Raw genomic sequence first — 11363 nt, forward strand, 5'->3', positions numbered from 1 at the left:
TGACCTTATGTTACAAGCTATATTAAATAATTGAAAATGTTTATTGAAAGTGTTCATTAGCCTGCTTTAAAGTATACGTGATTATATACAAACATCTTCTGCAGATGTCACTAAATGATTTATGGTTGCTTATAGAACCTTTGGATTGATGGATTTGATAGCCCTGCATTGTGGCAGTAAAATGGCAAAAATAAATAAATAAGGGACCCCAGATAAGTTTTTCTAGGGTAGCACTCTTTGCTGGTACCTTTTTATAAGTGAGAAACCACATAATGAAAATAAAAATGTATGCATGACCAGGATAAATAGGTGAAACACCTAGGTGAAAGTTTGAATCCTATGGTAATAAACTTTCGAGAGAGACGCCATTCTCTTAAAAACACGAAAACCCCAAAAAATAGGAATAGGCTATGTTAGCAGCCTAACACTTTTCATACCCAAAATACAGTAATAATCAGCGTGAAAAAGTTTCACTCGCGCGTCACCGCTGCCAACCAAAGTGCCAACCAAAACTCACATGAAAAACTCCGGAGAGGAAGGGTTGTTGTCACTGCTGGAGCCGTTTTCTCGGAAGCCGTTGCCGACGAGCTTCTCGTATTTCTCTTTGTAGACGTCCCTCTCTCGCATCAGCCGGGAGATCTCCTGCTTGAGGTGCTCGACCTGCTGTACGAGCTGCGTCTTCTCGCCCTCGAGCACGTGGCGCTGCTGGACGCGCTTGAAGCGGCACGACTGCGCATAGCCGCGGTTCTTCAGCGTCCGCCGCTTCTGCTTCAGCCGCATCACCTCCTCTTTGCTGACGCCCCGCAGCTGCCGGTTCAGCTCTCGCACCGACATGGTGACCAGTTGCTCGTCGGAGAAGCGATCGTCGAGGCGCGCGTGCGGGTGGCCCCCTGTCACGTTGCCACCGCCGGTGTGCGGCGCTCCGGGTGCTCCGTGGTGCGCCCCGGCATGGTGGTTGTGGTGGTGGTGGTGGTGATGGTGGTGGAGAAGTGGGTTGCCGTTCTGCGCCGCAGCCGCCGCAATCACGGCCGAAACCACGGCGGCCGCTGAGCCCATCTCCTCCCCGGCCACGACGGTGCCACCTGCGCCCGGCGCGCCACCGAACTGCTGCCCGCGGGTGTAGCCGTCGAAGCTGGGTAGTTGGTGGCCACTGCTGATCAGCGCCTCCACGGCGTCCTCTGGGCTGAAGCCCAGCGCCTCCGGGTTCAACTGCTGCTGGTAGCCGCTCATCCAGTAGAAGTCCTCCAGGTGCGCCTTCTGCTCGCTTCCCGAGCCCGGGCTGGGCGCCGAGAAGCTGGGCGAAGGAGGAACCGAGCTGCAAGGCGTGCTCATCGGGCTGGACGAGACGGATCCGCCGGCGGCAGGGCGGCTGCACTGGCTGATGCTGCGTTCGGGCTCCACCGGCTCCTTTTTCACTTCAAACTTCATCAGATCGAAGTCATTAACATATTCCATGGCCAGGGGACTGGTGGGCAGGTCGGAGTTGCTCATTGCCAGTTCTGATGCCATCCTTTTGCTGTTGACAGTCCTCCAAAGGGGGTGAAGAGCAGCTGTCAAACTGGTCGGGTTCGACACGGCGTAAGCCAGCTTGATTTCTTTATTTAATTCTTCAGAACCGAGAAGAAAAGCCTGTCGACTTTGCGGCGTGGATTTATTTTATAAATTAATAGTGGGTATTTTTTTCGCCACTCACGGACGCGTTAGAGCAGCGCGTGTTTCTCGTGTCCCTCTCTCACTCTCTCTCTCACTCTCTTTTTCTCTCTCTCTGCAGGCGAATGTCGGCGCCAATGTTTTTTTTTTAAATATTTAACACTTCATGGCTTCGTATTTTTCTACAAATGCGTAAAACTAAGGAGGTTAACGTGCATGTGACTGGAAAATTGTGGCTTTGCTGGAAGAGAAGAGCACCAAGCTCGCGGTGGAGTTTTTAAGGGCTCGCGAGCAGTCCTGTGTTAAAGCTTTGCTGAGCTTTATACCCCCTTGTGACGTCAGAGCTGGAATAGGAAGTGGAATCGGATTCTGAGCCAATAGGATGGTCTTATCTGAAAGCTCATTTGCATACTAGTAAGGAAAGTTTCTGCTAGTCCTGACTGAGCTTCCAGTGCATTCGCTTTCACTGGATAATGCAGGTATTAACCACTAATAATGTTACACAATTTAGAAATTGAACGTTGCTCTAAACTTCTATACTTTACTGTTTAACCTCTATAACATTTTGCTCAATATGTAAAGCAGTGTTTTCTTGGTTTGTTTTTAAAGGCCTTTATGCATTTTGTAAATTAGCCCCTCTGCTAACACACACACACAAAATTAATTCATTGTGCTTAGGTCAGACATTTATATATTTAAAGCCATTTGAGCCATGAAGTATTTACTAATATTCTTAATAAGATATTCTTAATAAGATAAGATAAAATAGCCTTTTATTATCCCACTGGGGGAAATTTGCTACTTTCAGGAATAAAGAGATATGAAAAATGTTTATACATACATTTACAAAAATAGAAATGTAAGAAATATAAAAAGATATAAACATTACAGAAGTAAACAGATATTGCACTGACCTGTATTGCACAAAAGTTGAACAAATTTTGCATTGTTTTAAAAAGTTATTGCACATGCTTTATGTTTGCTTTAAATGTTTGTTTGTTTATTTGGATTTTAACGTCATGTTTTACACTTTGGTTACACTCATTACACAAGATTCATCAGTTCACAAGGTTATATCGAACACAGTCATGGGCAATTTTGTATCTCTAATTCACCTCACTTGCATGTCTTTGGACTGTGGGAGGAAAACCACACAGACACGGGGAGAACATGCAAACTCCACATAGAAAGTACCCGGACCGCCCCACCTGGGGATCGAACCCAGGACCTTCTGGCTGTGAGGTGACAGTGCTAGTTTGCTTTAAATGAGTGCAGATATAAAAACCATATAAATGACTGTGATGACTGTGTGTTTGGGGGCGGTGCTGGTTATAGTCTTTAATGCATATTTTATTATTAAAATCTACAGATTGACTCCCTTGCTCAAGAAATATGTGAACAAATGTTAAACAAAATGCACTCAATGTCAGCTACCTATTAGTTTATTGCAACAAAGTGTCTTATTATTATTTCATTGTCAAGCACTTTAAATGCAAGGTAAAAATACTCCCCAGATGGGACACCAATCCATCAAAAAGTCAGAACACATTCACTCATTCATACTAGAGGGCAGCACAGTGGCTAAGTGGGTAGCAATGTCACCTCACAGCAGGAAGGTCCTGGGTTCAATCCCCAGGTTGGGCGGTCCAGGTCCTTTCTGTGTGGAGTTTGCATGTTCTCCCCGTGTCCGCGTGGGTTTCCTTCGTGTGCTCCGGTTTCCTCGCACAGTCCAAAGACATGCAAGATATTAAATTGTCCGTGACTGTTCGATATCACCTCGTAAACTGATGATGTGTAATGAGTAACTACCGTTCCTGTCATAAATGTAACCAAAGTGTAAAACATGACGTTAAAATCCTAACAAACAAACAAACATTAATACTAGAAGCTATTTGGTCCAGCCAGGAGTTGTGTGTGTTTTTGGGAAATGGAAGGACACCACAGTACCTGAAGTAAACCTATGCAGGCCTGGGCTAAAAATGAGAAACTTTTTTATACAGAAAATGACTGGAGACATAGACAAAACCCAGATTTTGAGAGTCTGTGTTGCTGTGCAGCACTTATTTTACCACCTACACCATACTGCTGATGGCAATATGAGTAAAGATAAATAAAACCAACTGTTTTCAATCTTCAGCTGTATAAGGTTATATAAGAAGAAGTTAAATTCTGTGACAATAGGAAAGCTACATCTGAGAGGTTTATGCATATTAGTTCGTTCATTCTTTCACAAAATAAACTGGGTATTTACCATTCAGTTTTCTTTAGGTAAACAGATTACACACTGAACCATTTCTTTACAAGCATGTCAACATATTATACGTTACTAAATGCTTTATGCAGCTTCAGCAACCCCACTTCATCAATATTAAGGTTGTGGTAGGCCTAATGCATGCCCAGAAACAGTATTTTCTCAATATTTTACTTGGTTAAACGTCATACTTTAATTTGATCTACTGCTGATATAGGGTACAATTAAAAATGTTTTCAAAAAGTTTTTAAAAATGTTAAAATAAACGAGCACAGGAATATACCCCAAACCGAAATAAAAAAATTTCTTGACATTGTCATGTTTAAAAATTGCTAAATATTTCTGTTACACACGATGATACCATGCGCTGGTTTGATTTTTGCTATAGCATATAGTCTTTCAGTATTAAAACTCAACAGTGCCACCTTTCGGAGCAAATACGAGCAACTGCTAATACACAACTTGCTGTTTATATTGGGGAAAGTTTACCTTCGAATATGTTCTCAGAATTTTTGTAAATCCTAAAACATATCGTTTATTTTATAACAGATATACAATACACTAGATATAATACTGTAAGCATCACAGCACAATGCAACATTTGCAAAGAAACCTTTTCATGCCTATAATAAGGATCATATATGTGGGTGATATGCCATTTTAGGCTAATTATTTTTTATTTAAATAATCTTTAAATACACTGTGTGGATGGCATGATGGCACAGATGGAAGTGCTGCAGAGCCACATGGTTCCGAAAGTCCTGGGTTTAGATATTTGCTTCTGGTCACTGTCAGTAGAGAGCTTTGCATGTTTGTTTCATGTCCACATGGGTTTTCGACAACTGCTTCAATTTTCTACCATCTCCCAAAAACAAAAGGTAAACACACTAAATTGACCCTAATTTTGAGTGGGTGAATGGTGCTGGACCCTAACCAGGATGAAGTGGTTTGTAAAAATTAATAAATCTACAAATCACAGCATGTGTCTTTCAAAAAAGGTTACAGTCCGAAGACTGAGGATATAAAGTGGTGAAATCACTGACCATATATTCAAATAAAGTACATTTAAAAGGGTTATTTATTCATATATTCTCTGTTTTACCACTACTTTATCCTGGCCAGGGTCACAGTGGGTCTGATTCATTGAGCAAAAGATAGGAAACACCCCAGACAGGCCGCCAGTCCATCACAGGGCAGACACACACACACACAGACTTTGGGCAATTTGTGGTAGCTCCCATGGCCTGACTGCATGTCTTTGTAGGAGGAAACTGGAGCACTCGGAGGAGACCCACAAAGACAAAGGGAGAACATGCAAACTCCACATAGGAGGTTCCTGGCCACCCGGCTGGGGAATCAAACCCAAGCTCTTTTTGATGTGAGGCAACTGTGCAACCCACTGTGCCACCTTGCCACCAAGAGTCCTATAGATCTACAAATAATTTTACATTTGTTGTCTTCAAATCATGATGTTGCAAAATAAGATCAAAAACTTGTTTATACACATGCCATGTGTATAAATTATTATACGGTTTTAAATTTCGCTTTGGATAAAAGTTCAATAAATTTAAATATGTTAATAAGATTCTCTCTAGTCTGCATGCTGGGGGTAAGGAAAATTATTGTGATGGTGTTACAGCTAATAAAAGGAAAGATTAAACAATTATTCATTTTAGTAAATTGCCAAAAAGCACTAAAATTAAAGATAGAATGCTATGTAGAATGTTAGAATTCTAGTGATGGGTGGGCTTTCTCCTTGTGGCGTTTTTTTGGTGTTGCATTATTGAAAACTCTTACACTGATAAATGTATCATCAAGAAAAAGAGGATAAAACAAGGGCACGCTGGAAGGATAAAGCAAGGACAGAGCAGAGAGACATAGAGAAAATGTATACCCACTGTGTTTACATAATGAAGGTCGGTGCCCTCCACCTTTGAGCCAAATAACCAATCAAATTTGAAGTCACTGATTACATAACTAATGTGAGAAAAAGCTATAGTTGAGGCCAGTGTATGCAGAGCAAGTGGGGTTGGGCAGGTATGAATTAGCTTAAATAAACAGCATTACTTGTGAATGGTAAATGGAGTGAGTGGCATGTGGTATTCAAAGTTCACCTGAAATTCATTGAAATTTCTCTAGTTACAATGACCATGTATAGTATTAAGCAGTTTAAAAATATGTAGCCCAACCTACCTGATTTTTCAGCAATATTTTTCAGTTGCTGACTTATTTGGGAAAGAACCCAAGGTGTAGTGCGTACCACTTTGGATTTAATATTTTCCAGCATGTTTGAAATCCATCCGTCATATACTGTGCACTACCCATTAACTCAAGTGAAAGAGTGAAAATGCTAAGAATATGATTATTTACATATAGACATGTTGTCTAAATCTGTGCTGAATCCTTGTCATTTCTTTATGACACCCAGTTCTGTTGAAGCTTTACAATCGATTCTGCCCTGTCATTATACATTGCCAACTTTACTACAACTTCTAGTAATTAGATCTGTTAAAATATTGAAAACTGATTTATTTCTGACTGGATGCTCTAGTCAGTCAATAACCAAGGTCTAGTTACTTCAGAATCCAGCAGTTCAAATGATAACTAGAACTATAAAGTTTTATCGTAAGTCAAATTCTATCAGTTGTGCACTGGCTGCTAGTCAAATCTTGCTAGCATGCAAAACGCTTCTGCTAATGGTTTACATGGCCCAGCTCCATAGTTTCTGATCCAACTTATTAGGCACAAAAACCCATTTACGTCATTCACAAAGTGCAGATCGTCATTTAATTTCTAAAAGGATAAAAAGTCACAGCAGCAGAAGTGTGTCTTCATGCATGAAATAATCATTAATCTCGGCTTTAGTTGAGATTTAAACACACTCAGTTTTAAACTCAACATGTAAAACTTACTTATACTTCCTCACAGTTGTGGTACCTTCTGGTTCACCCTTCAGTTATGCTGTTACAGTGAGAGGTGTCAGTGACCTGTGGTGTACTACACAGTGGTATTTTTTATTGAATGTTGTGTTCCTAAAATATCTAACTCTACGAGGTGCTTTCTACCAGTGTCTGCTTCAGCTCTCACACCTGTACTGCAATACTTATCTAACCACGTCAGAGTTGCTGCTAAAATGTACTTTTCCACCAACTTGAAGCTGGATCCTGAGACTGTGGCTGCCACACTATTAAAGCCATTCCTGCTGAAATGCTAAATACCATGAGAATTTACTGTGACTGCACCCACATTCAAAATAACTAAACTTATAACACTACCTTATTAATTTGTCAGATTTTTCATTCTGTTAGCATCTATTAATTTTTCATCAGTCCAAGTAACTCAAGTCTTGGTCCTCAGGTTTCTTCATAATGTTGGGAAGTTGTCTTTTCCCTTTTGGGCTTTTATTATATTGTAGACTTATATTGATCACTTGTTGTAATAAACAGCTGGTATGTTCTGCTTCCCACATATACAGTGTATCACAAAAGTGAGTACACCCCTCACATTTCTGCAGATATTTAAGTATATCTTTTCATGGGACAACACTGACAAAATGACACTTTGGCACAATGAAAAGTAGTCTGTGTGCAGCTTATATAACAGTGTAAATTTATTCTTCCCTCAAAATAACTCAATATACAGCCATTAATGTCTAAACCACCGGCAACAAAAGTGAGTACACCCCTTAGTGAAAGTTCCTGAATTGTCAATATTTTGTGTGGCCACCATTATTTCCCAGAACTGCCTTAACTCTCCTGGGCATGGAGTTTACCAGAGCTTCACAGGTTGCCACTGGAATGCTTTTCCACTCCTCCATGACGACATCACGGAGCTGGCGGATATTCGAGACTTTGCGCTCCTCCACCTTCCGCTTGAGGATGCCCCAAAGATGTTCTATTGGGTTTAGGTCTGGAGACATGCTTGGCCAGTCCATCACCTTTACCCTCAGCCTCTTCAATAAAGCAGTGGTCGTCTTAGAGGTGTGTTTGGGGTCATTATCATGCTGGAACACTGCCCTGCGACCCAGTTTCCGGAGGGAGGGGATCATGCTCTGCTTCAGTATTTCACAGTACATATTGGAGTTCATGTGTCCCTCAATGAAATGTAACTCCCCAACACCTGCTGCACTCATGCAGCACCAGACCATGGCATTCCCACCACCATGCTTGACTGTAGGCATGACACACTTATCTTTGTACTCCTCACCCGACTGCCGCCACACATGCTTGAGACCATCTGAACCAAACAAATTAATCTTGGTCTCATCAGACCATAGGACATGGTTCCAGTAATCCATGTCCTTTGTTGACATGTCTTCAGCAAACTGTTTGCGGGCTTTCTTGTGTAGAGACTTCAGAAGAGGCTTCCTTCTGGGGTGACAGCCATGCAGACCAATTTGATGTAGTGTGCGGCGTATGGTCTGAGCACTGACAGGCTGACCCCCCACCTTTTCAATCTCTGCAGCAATGCTGACAGCACTCCTGCGCCTATCTTTCAAAGACAGCAGTTGGATGTGACGCTGAGCACGTGCACTCGGCTTCTTTGGACGACCAACGCGAGGTCTGTTCTGAGTGGACCCTGCTCTTTTAAAACGCTGGATGATCTTGGCCACTGTGCTGCAGCTCAGTTTCAGGGTGTTGGCAATCTTCTTGTAGCCTTGGCCATCTTCATGTAGCGCAACAATTCGTCTTTTAAGATCCTCAGAGAGTTCTTTGCCATGAGGTGCCATGTTGGAACTTTCAGTGACCAGTATGAGAGAGTGTGAGAGCTGTACTACTAAATTGAACACACCTGCTCCCTATGCACACCTGAGACCTAGTAACACTAACAAATCACATGACATTTTGGAGGAAAAATGACAAGCAGTGCTCAATTTGGACATTTAGGGGTGTAGTCTCTTAGGGGTGTACTCACTTTTGTTGCCGGTGGTTTAGACATTAATGGCTGTATATTGAGTTATTTTGAGGGAAGAATAAATTTACACTGTTATATAAGCTGCACACAGACTACTTTTCATTGTGTCAAAGTGTCATTTTGTCAGTGTTGTCCCATGAAAAGATATACTTAAATATCTGCAGAAATGTGAGGGGTGTACTCACTTTTGTGATACACTGTATCATCAGTGCATTGGACTGATAATATATGTACTGTCTTGTGAATGATGTGGTCTTTTCATGCACCCCAAGTTGCCAGGTAGGCTCCTGACCCACTGTAACCACAATAAAGATGAAGCAGTTATTAAAGATAAAATAATGCTTAAGATGAATGTTTTTGTTTCAATGCTGGTGAAGCTGTTTAGAGTACCTTTAAGTTTATGTGTTACAAAACCATCCACACTTAATTCACTTATCCAATACAATCTTCTCGAAGTAGTAATCCAACCATGAAAAACTATTGCACAGGCACACTGCTTGCGTAACCATTTCCGTAATTTTTATTTTACAAAGGTGACAATAACAATAAATGGTGAAAAGGAAAAGTTCAGACAACCTCTTCTTAAGAGTTAAGCAAGAAAAAGTTTTTTAAAATACATTTTAGGCTATCTAGTATATATTTTAATGATCCGTTTTTTTCATATTCCTTGTGGGTTGGATGCCAGGTATGCTGACCCCAGCTGTAAAGCATGCAGGAGGCAGCAAATGAGCCATTTCTTTTTGACCAGGTCCTAGACAGCTTGCCATTAATGAAATAATAATAAATTCAAAAAGCACTAATAAGTCACCTTAAGCTTAAGTAAATCAACAACATATTGTTTAAAAAAGGGAAATTACTGCTGTGCAATACCTAAGTCAGAGATCAGATGTTAACCCAAATGAGACAGCAAGTCATTGCCTGAAGAAAAAAAACTCTTTGGCCTGTGCCCTCTGTTTCCAGGTTGTCTTCTGACCCATGACAAAATAATGCTAACTGTGTGTTTAAACACTGGAAAAGCTGTTTCTACATTTTACAAAACTAAATTTTACACTGGACCTAAAGACACAAACTACAAATCCACCTGTTATGTGCTCACAGTGGGAGCACTCCTGCTCGAAGCAGTGCAGTATTAACCTCCTATAAAGCCTAATTTATTGGGTTGTGGTTCTCACAGGTTAATGGGAAAAGCACTAACATAATACATCACAAATGTTATCACAGTGGTTAAACACTTAATAGGCCAGCACACAATACAAGAGGTTACATTTACAGGAAACACCAAATGGAGAACACAGTCTTATTTTTAATTACAATAAGATAAAGATACATTACACAGTTTGAAGAAGACCAGGCTTTATCACTAAATCAACGTCATCAGGCACAGTGAGAAAGTTAGAAGAGTGTGTGACACACAGCAACATGGGTCCTGGGGACCTGGGGGGTTGGATCCTTACCTCGTGCAACTGCTTGTAATTGGATTTTTGCATTTTCTTTCCATTTCTAAGGAAGCTTTCTTCAGGTATCTCAGTTTCCTCTCACCTTTCAAAATCATGCAGAATGTTTATTTGCTGCTCAAACGCTCAAAAACAAACATGGATTTGGCTACTCTACATTGGCCCTAGGTGTAAGTTTAAAAGATTACATGAATCCTTTCAGACATTGCAAGACTGGCCAATAGTACCATTCAAAAACTGCATCCCATTGGTAGTGGGCTGGCATAATTTACCACTGTGCCACCTGAGCGCTGGGTGCTAGATATGTTTATTCCAACTGTAAAGCATGGTGGAAGAAGCAAAAGTGATATTCGAATTTATTAAAGGAAAAAGCTCATTTTTAAGCCAAAATTTCTCTTAATTGTTGTGCGAGTCTGATTAGTGGCTGCATGAATATTTACATTTTCAGCATTTAGCAGACGCTTTTTATCCAAAGCGGCTTACAGCACTGTGACAGTATACTATTTTAGCAATTGAGGGTTAAGGGCCTTGCTTAAGGGCCCAACAGTAGCAACCTGGCAGTGGTGTGGCTTGAACCAGTGACCTTTCGATTACTAGTCCAGCACCTTAACCACTAGGCTACAACTGCCCTGCCCTATTTAAACTGGTAAAGGGTGTTCACCCAGTTATTTAAAAAGGAGTGTTTACAAACCCTTGTTATCCAGCGTCGTAAATGATATATCTATTTAGTTAGAAGTCAGAATTGGGGCAGCTCGAGTGGCGCAGCGGTAAAACACGCTAGCACACCAGAGCTGACATTTGAACTCGTCGGTTAGAAACTCGGCACTGCCATCCCGCTGGGCTGGGCGGCTATATGAACAATGATTGGCTTGTTGTTCAAACAGGGAGGGAGCCGAATAGGGACCTTATAACTGATAGAATTACGACCTCTGCTGGCTGATTGATGGTGTCTGCACAGAGTTGAGGAATAATGCTGATCAGGGTGTGGCTCTCCATACACAAGGCTGATCCGTATATAAACTCACCTTGTGCAGGTGAAAAGATGCAGTCGGCTACTGCGCACATGTTGGACGGGGTGTGTGTCAGTTTGCTCT

General features: G+C 41.4%; 1 protein-coding gene across 2 annotated transcripts in view; it reads right to left on the reverse strand.

Moving 5' to 3' along the window:
* Positions 1 to 1777, reverse strand: part of mafb (MAF bZIP transcription factor b) — a 110444-nt gene extending 108667 nt beyond the window's left edge. For both annotated transcript variants that reach the window (XM_062992802.1, XM_062992801.1), the window contains exon 1: positions 518 to 1777. In XM_062992802.1, coding sequence (XP_062848872.1) covers positions 518 to 1509 — 992 coding nt within the window. In that variant the 5' untranslated portion in view covers positions 1510 to 1777. The remainder of the gene's footprint in view (positions 1 to 517) is intronic.
* Positions 1778 to 11363: the final 9586 nt, after the last annotated feature.

Source organism: Trichomycterus rosablanca, chromosome 1 (genome assembly GCF_030014385.1).
Source record: "Trichomycterus rosablanca isolate fTriRos1 chromosome 1, fTriRos1.hap1, whole genome shotgun sequence".
Classification (NCBI taxonomy): Eukaryota; Metazoa; Chordata; class Actinopteri; order Siluriformes; family Trichomycteridae; genus Trichomycterus; species Trichomycterus rosablanca.